At 48.4% G+C, this 22927-nt stretch overlaps 1 protein-coding gene across 2 annotated transcripts in view; it reads left to right on the top strand.

The window, feature by feature from the left end:
• LOC144731253 (sushi, von Willebrand factor type A, EGF and pentraxin domain-containing protein 1-like) overlaps positions 1 to 22927 on the top strand; it is a 34605-nt gene that overhangs the window by 7332 nt on the left and 4346 nt on the right. For both annotated transcript variants that reach the window (XM_078612280.1, XM_078612281.1), the window contains exons 7-28: positions 646 to 825; positions 2523 to 2741; positions 3402 to 3495; positions 3690 to 3772; positions 4356 to 4449; positions 5052 to 5128; positions 6376 to 6469; positions 9149 to 9228; positions 9931 to 10027; positions 10384 to 10460; positions 11046 to 11219; positions 11845 to 12015; positions 13086 to 13298; positions 14358 to 14454; positions 15386 to 15465; positions 16154 to 16333; positions 17114 to 17284; positions 17430 to 17642; positions 18242 to 18412; positions 18994 to 19206; positions 20623 to 20719; positions 22587 to 22708. In XM_078612280.1, coding sequence (XP_078468406.1) covers positions 646 to 825; positions 2523 to 2741; positions 3402 to 3495; positions 3690 to 3772; positions 4356 to 4449; positions 5052 to 5128; positions 6376 to 6469; positions 9149 to 9228; positions 9931 to 10027; positions 10384 to 10460; positions 11046 to 11219; positions 11845 to 12015; positions 13086 to 13298; positions 14358 to 14454; positions 15386 to 15465; positions 16154 to 16333; positions 17114 to 17284; positions 17430 to 17642; positions 18242 to 18412; positions 18994 to 19206; positions 20623 to 20719; positions 22587 to 22708 — 2997 coding nt within the window. The remainder of the gene's footprint in view (positions 1 to 645; positions 826 to 2522; positions 2742 to 3401; positions 3496 to 3689; positions 3773 to 4355; positions 4450 to 5051; positions 5129 to 6375; positions 6470 to 9148; positions 9229 to 9930; positions 10028 to 10383; positions 10461 to 11045; positions 11220 to 11844; positions 12016 to 13085; positions 13299 to 14357; positions 14455 to 15385; positions 15466 to 16153; positions 16334 to 17113; positions 17285 to 17429; positions 17643 to 18241; positions 18413 to 18993; positions 19207 to 20622; positions 20720 to 22586; positions 22709 to 22927) is intronic.

The raw sequence follows: 22927 nt of genomic DNA on the forward strand, positions 1-22927 counted from the left end.
CTTTGTTAGAAGCGACCTGACCACAAATTATAGTTCAACGAAGTGGCTTATCATGTGGAAATGTATAGCAGCCAAACAATCTAAACGCATGTTTATAAAAGTGTAGAGAAAAACCGGATGACCCGGAGAAAAATCAACCGAGGGGCCATCCATTTAGTGCGTACGCATGGCGGGTGGAGGGCTGGTTAACCTAAATGCGTACGCTTGCATATGGGGGTCTACTGACAATGTACTTACGCATTGGAAACGGGGTGGGGGGGTGAATTCTCGATAATAATTTGTCTACATTGGCCTTCAAATGAGTTAGATCGTCCGGCGGTGGACTATCTGTTTGCTTAAACACGTTAATATTATTAATCCTTGATCGTTTCTGCGTGGATTAAATATCGGCCGTTCTAATAGGATTCGGGGGGGGGGGGATACGGGGGGGGGGGGGGTGTCAAGCGTACGTACGCAGGTGGGGGGGGGGGGGGTTGTAAAAAGTACGCGTGTGTACAGGGAGGGGAGGAGGGGTCAAGTTTTGACAGATTTTTGCGTACGTACTAAATGGAGAGCCCGGTTCAACCACTGGTGACCGCCCGTGATCCTGACCCCAGGATCTCGGCCTCGCAGCGCTCGTATCGATTCTGACTTCTTGTTCCCCAGCCTTGAGCTGCCCGCAGCCCCCAGACGTTTCCAACGGCGAGGTCGTGCGGATGGCACAGGACGCGTTCTCGCTGGGCGACTCCGTCTTGTACGAATGCCACGATGGCTTCTCCATATCCGGCAACACCCACGTCACGTGTCTCGATTCCGGGATCTGGTCCAAGGCGCCCACGTGCATCGGTAGGCCGCACGGGAACCATGACCGCCCCTTATCATTATTATTATTACTTGATGTTTTTTTATAAACTAGGATTGTGAAAGTGTCCTCCAGTCTTGGGCCTTAAATAGGTGCTGTAATGTCATGAATGTGAGCCCACAAGGGAGGAGGAAGTGGGAGGAAGTGATTCCTAAAAGTTAATGAATCTGCAAAAGTGTTAATATAGTGGAATATATATATACTATTTAAATTTTTTACCAAGTAAGGCCCAATGAGTGCTGTATAGCTCTTTTTTAAAAGAGACCTGCCCATCGCAAATGATAGCTCAACGAAGTGGACTATCATGTGGAAATGTATAGGAGCCAAATACCAGATATGCATGTTGATTATAAATGTCGAGGGAAAAACCAGAGGACCCGGAGAAAAAACACACACGACCACGGGGAGAAAATGCAAACTCCAAATATACAGGCGTCGGGGTTGAGATTGAGCCCACGACCTCCTGTATACGAGGCAAGGTAGTTAACATCTCGCCACCGTGGTGCAGCAGATCCAAAAAAGAGCTTCAGAACGTCGTGCAGAAGGAAAAAAAAAATCTAAAATTTATCTAACATGTCATGGGAAAGAAGTGTATTTTTTCTTTCTTTCCAAATGGGAGAATCTCAGCAGTCAGGTGCAGTTCTTCAGGCAGAGCGTTCCAAATTTGAGGACCGAGGACCAAAACACACACCTGACAGAAGAGCACGGTCACGGTGTGTGAGGACCCCAGACCCCCGAGAAGAATTGTAAAGTTATTGGTCAAATGTTGAGGCGATTGCTGAAAGAGTGCTCTGTAAATTAAGCACAGTAATTTGAATCCGTGTATGCATGTGTGTACCTTGAACTTCCTTCGCAATGTACGTAGCCAACAGAGCATAGAGCTCAATTGGAAGCCAGTGCTCGCTGCGATCACGATGCGTCACAAACGTTATCGTCGTCATCATCATCAAGTTATAATTGTTCATTAATTCTATTAATTGATTAAGTGTTCTGTCTGCACCAGATAATTTGCACGAATTGTAACTAATCGTTTATTACACTCACGAATGCAACGCATGTATTGTGAGTGAAAGAACCGATTTTAAATTGAGGAACCATTGCATACCTGGAGCTGCCCCACCTGGGAGAAGGCGTGAGCACAAATATACGTAGCCATTTTCACCCCCTCTCTCCGTAGTGCGCCTGGTATACAGGAGGTTGTGGGTTCGATCCCGATCCTGATGTCTGTTTATTTGGAGTTTGCATTTTCTCCCCGTGGTCACGTGGATTTTTTTTTCGGGGTCGTCCGGCTTTTCCCATCACATCTAATTATAATCAACATGCGTTTAGATTATTTGGCTGCTAAACATTTCCAAATGATAAGCCACTTCACTGAGCTATCATTTGCGGCAAGGTAGCTTCTGAAAAAGAAGCTAATAGCTCAATGGGCCTTACCTGGTATAAAAAAAAATGATTTTCTTACCTTTCCTATACTATGGACTCCTATGGTGTTTTTGTACACTTTGTTGTCGTAACTTTCTTACCTGCCCCTACTGGACATCGGATTCCTCCAGTATAAAGAAAGAATCTGATTCTGACTTTCAACCCGGAGAGGGGGGACTGGCCGTTTCTCCACTAACCCGATCTCATCAGATCCTCCTACTCCTTGCGAAACATTGAGCAGGCGGGGTCGCCATGTCAGCCGTAGGTCTATGCCCGGCGCCGCCGGACATCCCGGGAGCCACGTTGGTGGGGGGCACCAACGACGACGGGCGCTACTGGGAGGGCAGCTCCGTGCGCTACGAGTGCCGTGCAAGCCGCACGGGGGCAGCGTCGGCACCGCCCAGCGAGACCCTGCGCTGCCTGCGCAACACGCAGGGCGATGGAGTGCGGTGGAGCCCTGCGACGCTCTTCTGCGCACGTGCGTGGGAAATGGGTTTGCACCGTGGTTTGTATTGGCAAGTCCGTGCATGGTGGGGTAAAGTGAGGGTAGCTCTCGCCCTATTCCAATATGTTTGGCTGGTCTCTTTATTGTTTTTATTTCACTTTAACCAGGTAAGGCCCACTGAGCTATGTAGCTCTTTCTCAGGAGTGACCTAGCCACAAATTAAAGCTCAGCGAAGTGGCTTATCACGTGGAAATGTACTGCAGCCAAATACTCTAAACGCATGTTTATAAATGTTAAGGAAAAAACTGGATGTGAAAGGACAGACCAACATACTCCATAGGATGTCTCTCTCAATCAGATGTCTTTCCAGCAGTGGCATTCACAAGTAATTTCAGGGCTGTACCTTCAACTATTTATTGTTACTATAATAGAGCTGTGGATTTCATCCTTTCTCAACAAGCAGGTCACTGACAAGCCTCAGAACATTTTGGTTGACCATGCAGCAACAATATGGCGTTTCGTGAAATATATTGCAACTACAACGATTTATCAAACCATTGCTTATAGCCTTGCGAACTCACCAGTGGTCCATGGACGTTGGAAACCACGGCTCTCGATGAGAATTCTCCTGTGTGTCCAGGTGTTCTGTGTTCAGTGGTGTTCAAGATGCGGTGTGATGTTTTCTCTCCCAAGAGGATTGTGGGAACCCGGGCAGCCCAAGGCATGGGCGGCTGGAGGGAAGTTCGTTCACAGAGGGAGATTCTGCCACGTTCGTGTGCAACATCGGGTGAGGCTTTCTGAACAAATCGTGGATGGAATCCGGCCCGGCATTGTAAAATATCCAGAGGAAACCATCCGTAGTGTGAGGACCCTGCACCAACTCGTATCGGGATTTTCCAGTGGATTGGGGGATGGCACATCGTAATCGGCGCCACTCACCATTGCCCCCCCACGCCCGCCACCCCTCTGTCATGATGCCAGGTACAAGATTGGTGGGAAGGATCACATTAACACCACGTGCGGCTCAGACGGACGCTGGTCGCGCCCGCTGAAAGACTGCGAGCGTGAGCCCTCCGCCCACACACCTGCACTACTGCAGCCCCCCCCCAACCCTTACCTGCTCACACCTGACTTCTTAAAGCACGGGTGGGGAAGCATTTCCTTACCAAGAGTCAAATAGCATTTTCTCGTCAAGGAGGATAAATCGTCACGTAAACTCTGGTCATCCTATCAACAGCGGCTTTTGGCTAGCCATCAAACAAAGATGGTTACCAGACCGCTTTCGTATGCGCTTCTGCGGCCGTCTGGAACACTCTTCCAAGATTAGGAAGCTACTGGAGCTATGCATTTTGTGTTTAGTTCACCATTCCCCAGCACCTCCGATTGGCACGGTTGGTTACGTATAGTGCAAAAAAAGTTCAACATACATACGTACCTAGCCAAGGAAGGATGACAAACTAAACACAAAATTCACTAAAAGCACCTATTACGATCCTGCCATGCAACAATCCGCGCAGTGCCCGCACACAATCCAATCTCATCGCTTCCATATCCAACGAGAACGATAATGTGTGTGCCAAAAAGAAACACGAAAGCGTGGATTGCTGAGCGCTGGCAAGGATTTTGTTTCCTTCGTACCCTTCACAGTCGTCAACTGCGGAGAGCCTGTCATGGAGAACGGCGCGTGCACGGGGTCAGCGTTCACTTACAATGCGCAGGTCAACTGCAGCTGCGACGTCGGGTGAGTGGCGTGTGTCCCGCTGTGCCCCTCGTGCCCTTTGGTGACGCCTCAGAGCTCGGTGGTCCAAGGTGCCTGAGCGCCCTGTGCGTATGGATTGATCTGCATCCGTACAGGGATCGAGTGTCACCCACTACATACAGATATCACGGAGCCACCTGGGAACCAGTGGAGGGATTGAAGTATTTGCGAACACACTTCATGAATACGGGCCAAAAGTATGGCAGTGGCCTTTTTGGATCATATGAAGTTTGGAGGATGAGGGATCTGGGAAGAGGCGAGGGATGTGGAGGGGATACCGTGTAGAGGAGAAGGCTGCAGCAGTTGAGTCAGAACGTGGTGAAGTCAAAGACGGGGTGCTCGGCAGCAGCTGGGGACAGAAAACGACAGATGAACGAGTGAGGTCGTGGAAAGTTGAGATTCGTATTGGACAGCCCTGGGACACAGCCTGTGCCTGTATCTATAACATAGGCGTCGCTGTTTTGAGTCAGATCTTCCTCTAAGCGCCCTGACATTCCCCTATGTATGTTGAATTTATTTCGCACTGTACGTAGCCAACCATGCTTATCGGAGGTGACTTGCTGTGCCCGCGATCTTCCATGCAGGTTCATCAGGCACGGCCGCACAGGCCACAGGCTCTGCCAGGAGAATGGGCTCTGGACAATGGCGTCGCCGTGCACCTGTGAGGGTTTCACTACTAGACACCTGTGAAATAGAGCTTCAAAGCTTATCCGATTCTTCCAGTATAAATATATATTCTTATCTCAGTTTTATTCCCACTGCTTGATTTAAAAACAATTAAACTCAATTATTTTTTTTCCAGGTAAGGCCCACTGAGCTATATAGCTTTTTTCAGAAGTGAACTGGCCACAAATGATAGCTGAACGAAGTGAAGTGGCTTACCATGTGGAAATTGATTGCAGCCAAATGCTTTGAGCGCACGTTAATTCTAAATGTGGAGGGGAAAACTGGAGGAGCTGGAGAAAAATCCACGCGGCCACGGGGAGAGAGACATGCAAACTCCAAATATACAGCAGCAGGCGTCAGGGTCGGGATAAAACCCACGACCTCCTGTATACTAGGCGAGGTAGTTAACATCTCACCACCGTGGTGAGGTGTTAACAGTCTGGAACGTTGTTACCATTTGCATTCCCGGACTGTTACTATGGTACTCCACATTCACTTCGCATTGTAAAAAAAATGTAGGGGTAAAGTGCTGATGGTTAACATGTGTGTCTGTCTAGTATCTTTTTTTTCCTATACATGTGAAAGTAATATTTTTCTCGACCAATATCACAAAAACATTTTTATTTGATCGGATCGCTTAAGTAAAATGCGTGTCATTCACCCTCCTTCCCCTAATAGCCAATCAATGAAATCACGTAAACAAACGTGGCAGTTTATTACTGGTTCAGCAGAACTGATGTGTTGGGGAACGATCCACAGCATTTAACAAATGGGTATGACGTTTCACTAGTAGTTTAAACCAGCATCATCAGGCAGTTTCCAGAATTGGCAATTCTCTCCAATACACTGGCGATGTGCTGAAACAGCAATTAATTTACACGTTTGTTTACTTAACCACTTTATTAATTGCCTGTGTTGGGTGTAGGAGGGCATATGACACATTTTACTTAACCAACCTTACCCAAAACTCAATTACGAATCGTATTGGTAGTGACAACCTACGTGTTAAATTTACCGAAAAGAGACTTAATTAGATGGACTACTTTGCATTATAATTGTTGAGCATGTGTCTTTGTATGACATGGCATTCTTAAAACTATTTTGTGAGTTATCATCTGTGAACTAAAGAATAGAAGGAATAGAAGAAAATAAGGAAGGCCTTTGCCGAGTGAATGCACAGGTGCTTGCGAGTGCTTGTATCAAGACGATATGACCAGGGTTTGACTGTTGATCGTTTTCCAGTGCTGAGCTGTGGGTCCCCGCGACCGATCCTGAACGGACGCTGGACTGGGAACCTCACCTACGGGCAGGTCATCACCTACAGCTGTAACGAGGGGTGAGCCCTTCCTAAACACAAAAAGAATACTTTGCGGCCATGTGGCACCCTGGACACATAACGAAGCGTCTTAAGAGCCTCATTGTGCTTACTTTTGTTTTGTTAGCCAAAGAGATCCCCCGTAATAGCAGTTTGTGCCTCTGCGGCATAAAGTTGAACAACAGACAGCACTGGCCAGTAATTGGGCATGAGTCAGCTTCCACCACGGGTCAACTTCCCCATCTCATTGCCTAAATTAGAAAACATTGTATGTACTTACACACAGGGAACAACCCGCCGGTGGCGCGGTCCGCTTTGATTGGTTGGGATTAGAAGTGACGGGTGGCACGCCGAGTCGCTGAGGCATTACTCAAGCAAGCGCCACACAAATGCAAACTAAATAATGACTAGCCTATAGCTCGACCAAGGACGGGTGTTGCAGTAAATCTGAAATATCCAAGCGGAAAGCAGACAGTGCCATCATACTGCAGCCATTAGTGTGAAATTTGAAAGGCCGGTAACACAGACTTATATTATTACACTGTTATATCTCTTTTTCATCATGATGGCCTTTTTCCTTGTATGTCTCAGTAGCCTTACGGAGTTCACATGACATGAGGGTTCTGGCTTTTTATTGAGGGTTAAGGTCTTGGTGAGGAGGGAGGAGATGCCTCCCCCCACCCCCATGTGGAGTGACGTCACCTGCTCATGATTATTAATGAGGGGGGGGGGGGTGTTCCATGTTATGTGACGTCACCCGCTCATGATTTGTCACCCGCCCAGGGTTTGTCTTGATCCCCGACAGGCATGTTGAAATATGCCTCACACATCTTAGCAGATGCTTCCACAGAGTACTTTTTCGCTCTTGTCTTGATAAATTGGCCGCAGACATAGCAAAATGCGTCTGCCGGATGCTTGCAGCCTCTTGATGCCATCTCAGAAAAATGCAGATATGTATCCACTTGGGCAGCTGGAACTAAACTGAACTGGTGGGCTTAAGGCTCCTGTATCTATACTACTATTTACATTACTGGAAAGTTCTAGAATGTTCTAGAAGTTACTCCAAGTTAACTCAGCACTGAATCTATCTGGAATGTTTTGGAAAATAGGTAAATGTCAAAATATCCCTGGCCTGTTCACAAAAGCAAAGTTTATGGGGAATAATAGGCATTTTCTGTACTTTTGAGGCATAAGCAATTAGGAAATAACAGTTATTACCCAGGAACAAAAAAATTATTACAGTATTATTACTGACGGGTGCTCCATGTTAAGTAATGTCACCTGCTCATGATTAATAATGAAGGGGGTGTTCCATGATATGTGACGTCACCCGCTCATGATCATTAATGAGTGGGGGGTTCTCCATGTTGAGTGATGTCACCCGCTCATGATTATTGATGAGTGGGGGGTGCTCCATGTTGAGTGATGTCACCCGCTCATGATTATATTATTATTGAGGGTGGGTGCTCCATGTTGAGTGATGTCACCCGCTCATGATTATTGATGAGTGGGGGGTGCTCCATGTTGAGTGATGTCACCCGCTCATGATTATATTATTATTGAGGGTGGGTGCTCCATGTTGAGTGATGTCACCCGCTCATGATTATTAATGAGGGGGGGATGCTCCTTGTTAAGTGACGTCACCCGCGCATTATTATTGATAGCGTTACAGACCCTTGCCCCAGTTCCTCCGCCCTGCCGCCACACCCGTGTTATATGCTCGACAGCGTGTGCACTAACTGTCCACCGCAGTTGCCGCTGCTGAACAGCTACACTTGTATCTTCCTACGTGTCTTCTCGCCCTCTACGTTCTCATTCTTTTCTGTCTCTGTTTCTCTCTTCTCCTCGCACTCAATCCACGCGTTCTCTCTTCCTTCTCGCCCCCCTTGATTGGAACAAACTTCCCCCGCCACATTAAGCAGTCACCTTTGCTCACTAGTTTCCGCTCTGCACTCAGAACTCACTTACTTCCCCTAGCTCACCCAACGACTCCTTAATCTCCCACTCATAACCACCACCATTACTTTTCCGTCTTCATATTCTCATTATGCGGCTATCACTCATTAACCCCATTCATTAAATCCATTCATCATCATTTAATATCATTAATTTCGAACTCACCGAATTTACGCATAACAGATTTGCCCATTGCTACCTCTGATATATTTCATTCACCTAATCTCCACCAATACATTCACATGTACTATTGTGAATTCTGTGTAAAGTGCCTTGGATAAGGTGCTATAAAAATAGTTTTAAGATAAGATGTGGGTATGTTGAACTTCATTCGCACCATACATAGCCAACAATGCTAATCACAGGTGCGGTTGAATGATAACCAACTAAACACTTTTCAATGATAGTACAAAAGCCACCCAATATCTGTTGCTTCTGTAACTTTATTGTAATTGTACCATGATCGGTCTGAGATTTATTTATGATTTGTGCCATATATTTCATTGACCGCGCGATGCTGTTGTGTTATTGTTCATCGCTGCACTTTTATTTGCCTTACTTTTGTCATTTTTGGGTGACCCCAGGGTCACCCGCTGCAAATGAGACTCATCCTGGTCTCTCCAGTCCTCAACTCATTTAAAGAAAACTAACTTGACACTCGACTGCGTTTGTATGTACATATGTATAACTTATTTCGCACCGCACGTAGCCAACCGCTCTAATCGGAGGCGCATTTGTCTGCAGCTACCGGATGGTGAAGTCCACGTCGATTGTTGTCTGCCAAGCGAACGGGCTATGGCTGGGCAGGCCTCCCACGTGCACACGTAAGCAGACGTGCGCGCCACCGTTACCGTGAACACATTCTGTCGCAAGTTTACCACCCGTGAAAACTTTAGGACGGCAATACCCAGGTTCACTTCGAGGATGCGTTCCGATGAGCACGGTTGGCTATGTACGGTGCAAAAGAGGTCCAACAAACGTACACACATTCCGTCGCAAGCTTACCACCGTGAAAACTTCAGGCAGCAATGCCCCGGTTTTTCGTCGGGGAAGCGTTCCTGAAACGAACCATGACAGATATCGAAACGACCTAAATGAAAGCAATTTGCAGGGGTAGGTGGTGGAGGCGAAGGCCGAGAGGCGACGGATAACGAGAAAGGACAGACGATGCTGTCAGCAACGTAATTGTGGGGTTTAGGCGACGCAAATCGGGTGGCGGCGCTGATAAAATAAATTTGCAAAATGACATTAAAGGGGGGAGATGTAAATCGGGGTGTTGCTGCGGGGGCGAGGGGCAAAGTGAAACCCAGAAATGGCCACACACAGGCCTGCTTGGGCGATTTCCCCATTGCGTAACTACTCGATCAGATGTGGACAAAGCAATTGCAGGGGAAGGTGGTTAAGTTGCGCACGATTTTGAGGGCGATTTTATTGAGCAGCTGATCGGCTCTAAGAATGTGAACGTGGAACTGGTTTTAAAGGACCTATTTGCGCATTTCATTGTTTCCACGTTTCTTTATTCGCAGCGAAAACATGCCCTGCACTGTCGGCTCCACGAGATGGGTTCATTGAGAATGACGAAGTCACCGTGGGCACTGTGGTCATCTTTGGCTGTAACAAAGGGTGAGGCGTACACACGGGACTGAAACATGGGGGCAAGAGGAATGAGACACGGGGAGAGCGGAGCGAGAGGCTGGGAGGAGTGAGACGCAGGGTGAGAGGAGTGAGATACAGGGTGAAAGGGGTGAGACATCAGAATATGTATATTGGAGGAATCCGATGAGCTATGAAGCTCTTTTTCACAGATGTCCAGTGGGGGCGGGTAAGAACGTTACAACATAGGGCAAGGGGAGCGAGAGGGTGGGAGAAGTGAGATGGAGTAAATTTGGGAGTGAAAGACATGTGTTGGACATGAAAATGAGTGAGACATGGGGCTGTTTGCCTTAGCATGTATTAACTGGATCTGTTTTCTGTTTCAGTTACGAGTTGGCAGGTAAACCCACAACTGAATGCCAGCCATCTCTGACGTGGTCCAGTGCTATCCCATCCTGTCAGAGTGAGTAATGCGCATTCATATCCATATGCCATGGGCGGACAAGCCACTCCGGTGCAGCTCGTTTCTATTGAACTTTATTCAAAACAGGCAAGCGGAGGCCCTCAACGAGCAGTGGATTGACATGTATTTACTGGGCGCCGCCGTGGCGAGATGTTAACTGCCTCGCCTGGTATACAGGAGGTTGTGGATTCGATCGTGACCCTGACGCCTGCTGTATATTTGGAGTTTGCATGTTCTCTACGTGGTCATGTGCATTTTTATCCAAGTCCTCCTGTTTTTCTCTTCACATTAATGAATATGCATTTTGAGTATTTGGCTGCTATACATTTCCACATGATAAACCACTTTGTTGAGCTATCATTTGTGTCCAGGTCGCTTCTGAAAAAGAGCTACATAGCTCCGTGGGCCTTACCTGGTCAAATACAATATATTTTTTATAGTCTTTAGTTTAGTTTAATTCCGCGCCGTTCGCATCTACGCTTCTCTCCACAGTGGTCCCGCCCATACTGGGCATCTGTGAAAAAAAGATTCAAAGCTCATGGGATTTCTCCAGTCTCAAACAAAGAATCTTGATTCTTCTGACAGTGGTCACGTGCCGTGCTGCCCCCCTGGAGCACGGACGGGTGAACGTCACCGCGGTGACGCCGTTCGGCTCGGCGGCCGCGTACGACTGCGACCTCGGCTTCGTGCTCGTGGGGGAGCGTGTCCGCGTGTGCCTCGACACGGGCGTGTGGAGCGGCAGCAACCCACGATGCCACCGTAAGCGGGCAGCGTGCGGGGGGGGGGGGTGCACACGTGGCAAACACTCTGTGCTAGGATCCCGTTGCTGGAGAGGACACGAGCCGCCGATCGTTTTCACCGGGGATGTCGTTTTAGGCCGTGCAGCATTGCCAGGCAGGCCCGACTGAGGGGGGGGTAAGACAAACGATAAATAACGTGAATAAGCAGGCAATGTGTCTCAATCTCGTACCTGTCTCTCCACGTATATGTAACAAAAATAAGTATTCAAAATCAATGCTACTGAAATTATACACTCCCAGAAGGCTGATGGATCGTGTAAGAAATACTTTAATATTTCATGCGGAGAGATGGATAGGTGAAGGAGACAAGTTGCTTATTTATTTTTAGGGAGTACGGTGATTTTTGAAAATATTATATTTATATATAAGATGACCTATATTACAGTAGGATCTCTCAAAGGAAATCTGTGGGAAGAACCTTTCTGGTAATGTGGGATGTCGGGCATACTGCGAAGAAACGACGAAAGCCAATAAAGTGGGGATACCTTCATCACCCAGCACTAGATTTATCAAAAGGGATATGCATTTACGTGTACACATGTCCACGATAATCCATTGGGAATTTGTTTTTTTCGAGCCCACAGGGATAAAGTGCGAGACACCGCTTGAGCTGCAGCACGGAGAGGTGGTGGTGGACCGGGCTAACCCGAACCGCGTCATCTACGTTTGTCACGAGGGGCTCGTGCTGGAGGGGCCCAGCGTGCGCATGTGCACAGACGCGGGGACGTGGAGCGGGACGGAGCCGAAGTGCAGAGGTGAGCTCAAACTCACCAATTCCATGAGCTCACTCAGCAATTCAATGAGTTCTCACTCACCAATTCCACGAGCTCACACTCACCAATGCCACGAGTTAATTCTCACCAATTCCACAAGTTCACACTCACCAATTCCATTAGTTTACAGTCATCAATTCCATGGGCTCGCACTCACCAATTCCACGAGTTCATTCTCACCAATTCCACGAGTTCATTCTCACCAATTCCACAAGTTCATTCTCACCAATTCCACAAGTTCACACTCTCCAATTCCATTAGTTAATTCTCACCAATTCCATGAGTTCATATGCCCAAATTCTCCGAACTCATTCACCAATACCAGACATCACAGCACTGAGATAGATGGTCAATAAAAGATCTGAAGGTGGATTTAACATTTATCTTTTGCCACTATTCGCAGGGGGATATAATGTATAAAACACCATGGCAGTTGTTTTTCCACCCAACCTTCCTTTGCATGGTTAGCTGGGTTAATAAATTATGTGATTGGTCTATAATAAATGACAATTATTATTGTTTCAGCTCACTCTAAACAATAATAATTGGCGCCTCATTGAACGTTTGACTATGTTATGTTAAATTATATTCATATCGATATATTTTCTTTTAAAAGCCCCTGTGATATGAGCAGTGGTGGCTATGCAACATGGCCTGTAATCCAGCACTGTGGAGGCAGTGAGGGTTGGTGGATCACTGTACAAATGTTACAAAAACTTCCTGTGAGTCTCGAGGAAAGGCCATAGCCTGGCTGGTGAGGAGAGCGTTCGAGCATAAAATGTAGACGCCACCTTGTTCCATCTGTATGGGATAGAGTGTTTCCCTCGCAAGCGTGCATTTATCTGGGTGCTGCAGTTTCCAGCCACGTGGAAACACTCTTTATTTGGCCGATAAAAACTTAATATATAGAGGACCGCAGAGCTTGGGCAATTGTTGGCGCCGGCTCATCGAATGGCTGCCTTCCTGCTTGTCTGTGGTCCCTCGCACCTCTCTATGACAGCAAGAGAATATCGTGAAATTATTTTAATTCCCCATCCACTCACCCCCACCAGAAATACCAAGCAATGAGTGCGGGCCTCCTCCTCAAATCACCAATGCCGAACTGCCTCTGAAGCTGGCGAGCATCTCGAGCTTCAGAGTGGGCACGGTGCTTCGCTACCGCTGTTCCACCGGCCACGCCGTCACCTCCGACTCCTCCTACACCATCTCCTGCACCGTCCAGGAGCACGGTGTCGCCTGGAGTACCCCACGACTCACCTGCCTGCGTGAGACACAAAGCCCATCCCAATTGCGCATGGGGGATTTAGGATTCGCGTTTTATAGACCGTCCCCGATGCCCCGCTGCCATTTAGCTGAGGGCACCCCTTGAGGCAGCTGTCTGTGCGGCACGAGGCGAATGTGGCGAGCACCACTGCACACGGTGACACCACAATGACGCGATGGTGCGCTTCTTGAGCCGTCATGGAACGCTCTTCTTTACGATTATAAGAAGCCACTGGAGCTCTGCACTTTCACATATAGATTGAGAACTCATTCCTTTAGAAGTTAATTGTGTTTAGTTTGTTGTCATTTGTCCTTCCCCCGCGCCTCGGATTAGCACAGTTGGCTACGTACGGTGCGAAAGAAGTTCAACATACATATGTACAAGCAGTGAAGCTGTGGTGATATTGGGCAGTGAAACCGAGGTGGCTTTAATAATAATAATTACCTTTGGATAGATATGCTGCATAAATATTTCTGCAGCCCGGAGCCCTTCCCATCACATCTCTTATCAGTCATTTTAAGAGCACCCCAAGAGGCAGGTGTCTCTGTGCGACACAAGGTGGCTCAGCAACAGCCTGAATGTGGGCAGTAATCTGCCAGCAGGGGGGTGGAAGATGACTATGCTTTATCGCAAATGAGTAATTTTCAGGTACTTTTTTTAAAATTTGGACCATGACGCCAGCACGCAATGGCCTACTCGTGTCAAAAATTACATCGCGGAATCTTTAACGTCGATCGTGAAGCAGACAGTGCATGTATTATGGGCAATGCACCTGCAGTAATAACCGGGGCAGCCTGCCGGATTCGAACAACGACCCACCACAACAAGCGGCAAATGCACTGATGCTGGGCCGTGTCGCCACCCATCAGTATGGGGCAGAAATCTGGCCAGCGTGGAAGAGTAGGCCCACATACCCTCGAAATGGGTTCTCTAGAGCTCGCCGCACTGGAGGCCCTTCCGCCAGCAATGGCGTGAGCAAGAAATTGCAGGGCTGCATCGTTATCTTTGCCTTTTACCACGATACTAATTTCCGGCTTGTTGTCCACTGAAACGTTTGCAGCAAAGGTCTGCAGTTACCCTGGCGAAATTGACAATGGATATTTGACTGGAACAATATTTACATTTGGAAGCAAAGTCACGTACTACTGCAACAAAGGGTGAGTTGGTGAACTTAGAGCTCTCTCAAGCGAGGCATGTTTAATTTTCGATTTAAAGCTATCGTGACTGCAGGGATTTATATTCTTGGATCTTTCGGTAAAGTCACGTAGAAGGGAAATAATAAAATAATAAAAATAAAACATTAGAAAATTCTCTCGACGTTTCGGCCACAACACTTTATTGCCCGGTCGGATGAAACCACGTTGAAATATTTCCCCATACTGGCAGAGCATACCCAACTGTGAAACACTCGCACCTCCAATAATCACAGTTGGCCATGTAGGGTGCGAGAGAAGTTCAGCATACATACATCTCTCGTATCACATCTCACTTATCTGTCTCGTCTGACAACTCGCTCATCTCTAGCTCTTGTTAATCTCTCCTTTAGTTCACTCATCTGCAACCCCCTACGTCTCGGGAAAACCGCTTCTCTGTGGGCCATAGCTCGACGGGCCACACCAAGGGAATTTACATAGTCGACACACCCAGACTAAATAAGTTACTTCTTGATACTACCCGAGATGGTAACGTTTGAGTGGTACCCAACATCATGCAATGGCCTGCATTATCACGTGGCCCACTTTCATTTCGCACCTCCAATTAGCATGGTTGGCTACGTACGGTGCGAAAGAAGTTGTACATATGTACGTACACAGTGCCTTCGTGATAGCCTTGCATTATAATAATAATGCAAATACACACTGTACTAAACTTCGAGTAATGTTACGCCTATACTGCCCGCCTTCACCAATCGGCACCGACCGGCGTGATGAAGCTTGGTCAATTCGCCCCCATGCTCCGCACGGCGCGAGAGAGGCCCTCGTCCAGCAGTGCGTTGACCAAAGGGCTGTGCGTGTTGGGTCTGTGATGATGCCTCTGCTCGTGCACCTCTCTGACTTGCTCTGCTTTTCCTGCGAACCCTCCCGCAAGGTACACCATCTCGGAGCGACACACCACCAGGGAGTGCATGGCAGACGGGACGTGGTCGTTCGCCCTCCCTATTTGTCAACGTAAGGACCAGGGCAGGACCCAAAGTGCAGGCCCCACCACAGTAAAGATAAAGTTCCCCTTATAGCCTTTAACAGACTGTTGGGGTGGAAAAGCACCTACGAAGGCCGCCACGGCACACAACGGGGTAGCCAGCACCACGCCCGACCGCCTTTGTCTCCTGAGTGGCGATGTTTACACACAGGCCCGGTACCAGTTCAGATATTCGCCACTGTTATTGGCCATGAGCAGGAATCGAAGTCAGGTAGCCTGGTAGCCAGGTAAGTAATGCAGTGCGCTAACCGCTGCACCACCATTCCGCACATACGCACGTCATAGCCTGCCACTGTCTGTCACAGCACCTCTACTTCCCCCACACCATGGCCTTGAGTGACACATGACAAGTATCTACTCCATAAATGGTGGCAAGATGTTAACTACCTTGCCTGGTTTCCAGAAAGTCGTGGGTTCCATCCCGACCTTGACGCCTGTATATTTGGAGTTTGCATGTACAACCCATGGTCGCATTGATTTTTTGCCGGGTCGGCTGGGGAGAAAAAGGCGGTCGGGCATGGCGCTGGCGACCCAACCCCCCTTGTGTACCGTGTTGGCCTTCGTAGGTGCCACTCGCTAACAGCGCTTGCCAGCAAAAGTCTCTTCGGGCTCATACAGGGGAATCTTTGTCTTTCTCTGTCCGCGCACGTGGAACAGCCGCCACGTGCGAGTGGCCGCGACCTAAGCCTGGCGTGGTGATAGAGCGGCCGAGCAGGGCCGAGTACAACGGCGTCATCTCGCACAGCTGTGAGGAGGAGAAGCTGCAGCTGGTGGGGTCGACGACGCGCACCTGCCAGGCGGACGGCACGTGGAGCGGCGAGGAGCCGTGGTGCAGAGGTATGGACCAGGGGGGTGGGCGGGGTGGCGGCGCCAGGGTCTCCGCCGCGACGGCCGGTGGCAGAGGGTGGGTGGCGTCAGTGTACCCCCCTGGTGGTTGGAATTAAACTAAAACTTGTGCCCCACCCGCTCACAACTTTAGCTTGTCCGTTCATGCTGCTCCACTGCTCTTGCGCCCATTTTAGACCTTTTATAAGCAGTTGTAGTTAGAGGCTTGCCCCCCTTTTTTCTTTCCGCCTGATTGATGACTGCTTGTGTTGCGATCAAAACATCGTGAGTTTATTTTTTATTTTTTTATCTATATATTTTTTATCTTCTATCGAAGTGACTTTACCAAAAGATCCAAGGAATATGAAAAAAAATACATTTATTTTACACAGGTAAGGCCCACTGAGCACTGTATAGATCTTTTTTCAGAAGCGACCTGGCCATAAATGACAGCTCAACGAAGTGGATCGTCGTCGTGTGGAAATGTAGAGCAGCAAAATACTCTAAATGCGCGTTGATTCTAAATGTGGAGGGAAAAACTGGAGGACCCGGATAAAAATCCACATGACCACGGGGAGAACATGCACTGCATGCAAACTGCTTTATGTGTTTAGTTTGTTGTCCTTGTTGTCCTTCCCTGTACCTCCAATAAGCACGGTTGGCTACATGTACGGTGCAAAAGAAGTTCATCATACATAAGTGCATATTTTGTGCAATTTTGCCCATTACATCTCTATTTACAAGTGTGATGATGGGAATTAACGAATGTAAAACCGCTTTCACGTTTCGCAGAGAGAGTGTGCGAGAAACTCCCGGGTATTGTGAACGGGAAGTTGCTGTTGGACCCCGACGACCCCACGCTGGTAAAGTACGTCTGCGACAAGGGACTCGTGCTGGAGGGACCTTCTGTGCGCGTGTGCACCAACGCAGGGACGTGGAGCGGCAGCGAACCGATGTGCAGACGTAAGGGGGCGCGGGCGGGGCGGCGGGAGTTGGCTGTAATCGTTTGCGTTTCTTGCAGAGTATCCATTCGTACTGCGCGACGCTGCCACGGTCCAGTGGCCAATGGTTGCGGCGTGGCTGGTGCGCTGTGCCCCGTGTCTTGCAGGTGCCCTGCGCGAGGAGTGTGGGGCACCCCCCCACGTGGATAACGCGGAGCTGCCCGCGGACGGCGCGGAGCGGAGTAGCTACGAGGTGGACACCGTGCTGCGCTACCGCTGCAAGCCAGGCTACGTCATGTCCCAGGGCGCCTTCCACACTATCAAGTGCACCGTGAACCACGACGTGGCCGGGTGGAGCGCCCATCGCTTCACCTGCACCGGTGAGGCCAGAGCAGCGCAAACTCGTGGGGAATGCGTCGCCGTCATCGCCGTCGTTGTCGTCGTCTGCGTGGGCACTTTCATCGTCGGCATCGTCACTTCTCGTCTCCATCTAGGCTGTCAAAAGTCACCGTCATTGCTCACACTGATGTCGTCATCATCGTTATCACTCCCACCTCTTGAACGACGTCCACCCATCCCGCACACGAGTATGAGTATGGCAAGTCCTCGGTTAACACGTGTTTACACGTGTTTCGCCATGTGGTTCTGTCGTTAGGGAACAGCGTGGAATATGCACCGTTCTCACGCGGTCTCTGAGCGGTCGATGGCAAACTACTTTCTTGAGCTATGTGGCTGAGCGGTGTGATTACAGTAACACAGATGTTTCCTGGATAATTACATGACTTGATTCTTTAAAACGACCATGTGAAACGTATATATTGCGACTACGTGGGTTTTTTTCGCGATGTGTGCTCGGATTGTACCACGTGTCAAACAGCACGGATTTAAAACGAAAAGCACATCTCGTAGGAATGTTAACGATTCATGTGAAGGCGAGTGTCGGTACTGAGGGGTTTGTGAATACACAAACAACTCACAGGCATAAAGTGCGAGGCACCGCCTGAGCTGCAGCACGGAGAGTGGGTGGCGGACCGGGAGAACCCGAACCGCGTCATCTACGTTTGTCACGAGGGGCTCGTACTGGAGGGGCCCAACGTGCGCATGTGCACAGACGCGGGGACTTGGAACGGGACGGAGCCAAAATGCAGAGGTGAGCTCAAACTCACCAATTCCATGGGCTCGCACTCATCCCACGAGCTCACACTCACCAATTCAATGAGTTATCACACACCAATTCCATGGGCTCACACTCACCAATTCCACGGGCTCACACTCACCAATTCCACGGGCTCACACTCACCAATTAGGGGCCGTCCATAAATGACGTCAAGCACCTAGGGGAGGGGGGGGTCAGACATTTGTGACGATGTGTGACGAGGGGGGTGGGGTTTGATAAATGTGACGTCACATCAAAACGCGCAACTTTAAATAAATATAGACAACACGCTCTACTTAATTAAATAGACTTAATAAATGTTTTCTCCGACAACATCAGAGCGGCACATTAGATACGCACTACAATGACAATAGTTTAAAGCGATTTGAAGCATTTTTTTTTGGTGGGGGAGCAGAGCTTTGTGACGTCATTTGAGAGGGGGTCTGACTTTTAGTGCCGCCGTGTGACGAGTGCGGGGGGGGGGGTCAAAAATCGTCCAAAATCGCGTGACGTAATTTATGGACGGCCCCCTTACCCGAGCTCACACTCGCCGATTCCCACGTGTCTGTGTGCAGCGCCTCCCAGTGGCGAGTGCGGGACTCCCCCTCAAGTGCCCAACGCCGAGCTGCCTCCGGGACTCCTTTCGGTGCTGCGCTACAGGGTGGGCACGGTGCTGCGCTACCGCTGCTCTCCCGGCCACACCGTATCCTCCGACTCGTCGTACACCATCTCGTGCGTCGGGAGCCAGGACTCGGCCTCCTGGACCAACCACCGCCTCACCTGCACGCGTGAGACACAAGCCCCCCCCACCACCTCGCCATCGTTTGAGGATTTATGATTTGCATTCATAGGGTACTTAGCCCAAGGCGCTTCTGCAGTTTACCAAAGGGGGACTCTGCTATGAGCTGCCCTGTGAGATACAAAGTGCCTACAAGGAAAGGAGTGCTTCCCGATTCCAAACCTGTGGTCTTCATCTTTCTTGACTGGCAAACTCTCGTGTTGATAATTGTTTTTTGCACGAACGTACATCCTGTTCAAGAATATATTTTGCTTTATTTTTTGTGATGGTTCATGCCAGGTGATGATTTTTTTTCATTAGAAGCTCTGACGAGGTCAATGCAGTGCCGGCCTGCAAATCGCAATCGGACTACGTGTATCGACTCCAGGAGACACTGCCTTTTGATGATTATTTATATTAAGACACGTTCATTTGACAGCAAAGACCCCGACTTCAGTAGCAGCCCTGAGCCTCTCCTCTCGACCCCTTTTATCCCCAGCGTGGCCATCACTTGACCCTTGTCCAGGCCCATACTCTCGAACACTCTCGCTGGCTCTCGATCCTTGATCCGCACCTGTCCCCTTCTGTCGCTTGGCCACAGCCCCTATTCTCGATCCTTCTCGTAGACCCCAGATCGTTCCCTTGTCTGTCCCTTAACTTGTTATTACCCTCTGTGGCCCCTAGTCTCATCCTTTGCTAATTCCCCTGTCATTACCCCCTGTGACTGCTAGTCCCCTGTACTGTCTTTACATGTGTATTTATACTGGTGGAATGAGTCTTATAGTTATGGGTGATGATTGCAACGTGGATTTGTTTTCTTCTGCCTCCTCCCCCCCCAGTTGAGTAATTTGGGAGTAATATTTTCATATTCAACAAAATTTGGGCGACGACTGAAAAGTCACACCTTCAGTTTCTGCAACGGTGTCTTTAGTGGCTTGAGAAATGCTTTGAGCTGGGGGGTCGTCACAGATTTATGTGATGCAGCGCCTTGAAGGCAAGGGATTGGTGGATCATTGCAGTTCCAGGGTCATGTCCTGTTACCAGGTCCAGGAAAGGCATGTGCCTACTGTAGATTACAGAATGTTTGAGTCAATTTAATTATTGAGAAGCACATACAATTAGTCCAGTTATTGTAAAGGGTGCTTTAAAAAATGTTAACACTTAGGAACATTTGCAACAATACCACAAGAAATGTGCCTCGGGGCTCTGGAGACCACCTGGAGAAAATTCCAGGCATGTGTTGACAATGATGGCGAACAAGTGGAAACTCTTTGATTTTTTTTAAGCTATGAACATATATTTGTTATCACGTTACTATGTATTATCCGTTCTTTTTCCATATAAGTGTTAACATTTTTTTAAAGAACCCTGTATAATAACTCTGTTGTGTATTGACTGATGATCGATTATCGTCGATATTTTTCAGCAAAGCAGTGCAGACACCCCGGCGAAATAGAAAACGGCTATTTCACGGAGTCCAACTTCACGTTTGGAAGCAAAGTAAAGTACTCCTGCAATAAAGGGTGAGTTTTGTGGCTTCAAGATGAATACATCTGCTCTAGGGTACCGTTCAACGTTGTGTAGCACTCAATAAAGACCTATTTATCCCTTTTTTTGTCATTTAATTGTATTCGTATCTTCAACACAGCAAAACAATGGAAAACAGAGAACCAGGTTACACGATGACCGAACGACCTAACCACGTGTGATAGTGGGTGGCACCCCTTGTTGTGATCAAGGAAACAATAGAGGTGTATGACAGAAATACATTTGAGACTCAGGGAATAACAGAGGGAAAAAAAAGGAAAAAGAAGTGTTCGGCAGCGAGTGTGAGAGTCGAGCCGAGAAAATGAACACTGAAACAGAGCCCCAAGGTGTTGGATGTCTTGTACATCGCCATGTCTGGTCTTCACAGAGCTGCATTGGCTTCCAGTTGCTGAACGAATACATTATAAGGCCGTGCACATTACACACAAAGTGCTTGCCACAATGAACCACGATACCTTGCTGATTTCGGCAAGGAGCATAAACCATCACGCAAACTATGGTCATCCTCACAGCGGCGTTTGGCAAGCCATCGAATAAAGATCGCATCGTGCGCTTTCAGATGTGCTTCTGTGGCCGTCTGGAACTCTCTTCCTTCTGATATGAGGATGCCACTGGAGCTATGCACTTTTAAATCTAAATTGAAATTTTTTTTTTTAGAACAGTTTTTTTGTGTTTAGTTTGTTGTCCTTCCCCCACAACTCCGATTAGCACGGTTGGCTACATATGGTGCGAAATAAGTTCAACGTAAATACATACATCAAGTTCATCTAAAACACAAAAGTAATTTGTCCCATTGTTTTTAAGAACTGGTATAGTTCCAAAAATGTTTGGCCTGTCCACAATTGATGGGACGGGGGATGGTAAATGTGGGTGCTGCCACGTCTTCAGAGATGTCTGGCCAGGCTAGAAAAGTAGGCCAATATACCAGTGGCGGCTCCTGCAAAATCTCTCAGGGGGGGCAAATGTCTGGATGATTGATAAGGATAAGGTCCACCCATGCAATGGATAAATTAACAGCTTAAGCATGTAAAGGCAACTTCACTTCTTTAATATTAATGAAAAATAAAGTGACTCTTACAATACATCTTGTTTGTTTCTATACTCACTATTAAAACAAACCACTCAAGTTTCTTTTATTAAAGATTCCACTAGGTGGCGACAAATTATATTGTTGGATGAAACGTGCTTACGTATGATGACGTAAGCACGTATGATGACGTAAGCACGTTAGGGCGAGCCCTCCCGGAAGCCATAGAGAATGCATTGCAGCGCCCCCGTTCGAAAAAAAACATCTTTGAATGTAAGTCTATGGGGCCACTCGGGGCGATTCTCAGCTGGAGGGAAATTGCCCAAAAAGAGGCGGTACTCCACAGAACGTAGCATGACGCTGATTGGACTATATCCAGAGGCACAGTGACGGCTAGCGTGACTCTGTGGTTGAATGACATTGGTGGTGCGTCGCCCAATCGCCCTAATGAAGAAACCGCCCCTGCAATATACCCTCTCGAGGGAATCCCTTCTCGATGGTATATCTGTAGCTTTCTGTAGTGGAGTTCCTTCCGCCAGCAGTGGCTTGAAGTAATTGCAGGGCTGTACATTCACATTTGTAACACTATTCTCTTCTTGCCTCTGGCAAATACCTTCAGGAGCTAATGCCAACGTAGAGGTATGCTTCGAGCTACGAGAGAGGGCTTCAGGAGAGTGTTCATGCAGTTGTGCTATTCCTCTGTTGAAGGTGCGCAGGCTACAGAAGTTAATTGTTCATAGATTGGTTGGATGACCACAATCACTCGACTGGCTTTTCTTTGATTTGCTCTGCTTTCCCGCGAACCCTCCTGCAAGGTACATCATCTCGGAGCGACACACGACCAGGGAGTGCATGGCGGACGGGACGTGGTCGTTCACCCTCCCCGTGTGTCAACGTGAGGACCAGGCCGGGAACCACAATGCAGGGCCCACCACAGGCAAGCACGGCTTCATCGCCCACCACTGTTTCCAAGACTCAGCCTTAGGGCCGTATTCTTAGCCATGGCTCGGCTCTGGATTTGCTTTCTCACACGGCTCAGTTCAGGCATGAACCGCTCTGCTGCTTTGCAAAGATGCATGAGCTGCTCAGCCATAGCTTGGCTCAGGCTCGGTTCATAAAATAATTTGAGCATAGCTGGGACCATGCTCAGAGGTGA

The sequence above is a fragment of the Lampetra planeri genome, chromosome 38 (genome assembly GCF_965212315.1).
Source record: "Lampetra planeri chromosome 38, kcLamPlan1.2.h2, whole genome shotgun sequence".
NCBI classification, from domain to species: Eukaryota; Metazoa; Chordata; class Hyperoartia; order Petromyzontiformes; family Petromyzontidae; genus Lampetra; species Lampetra planeri.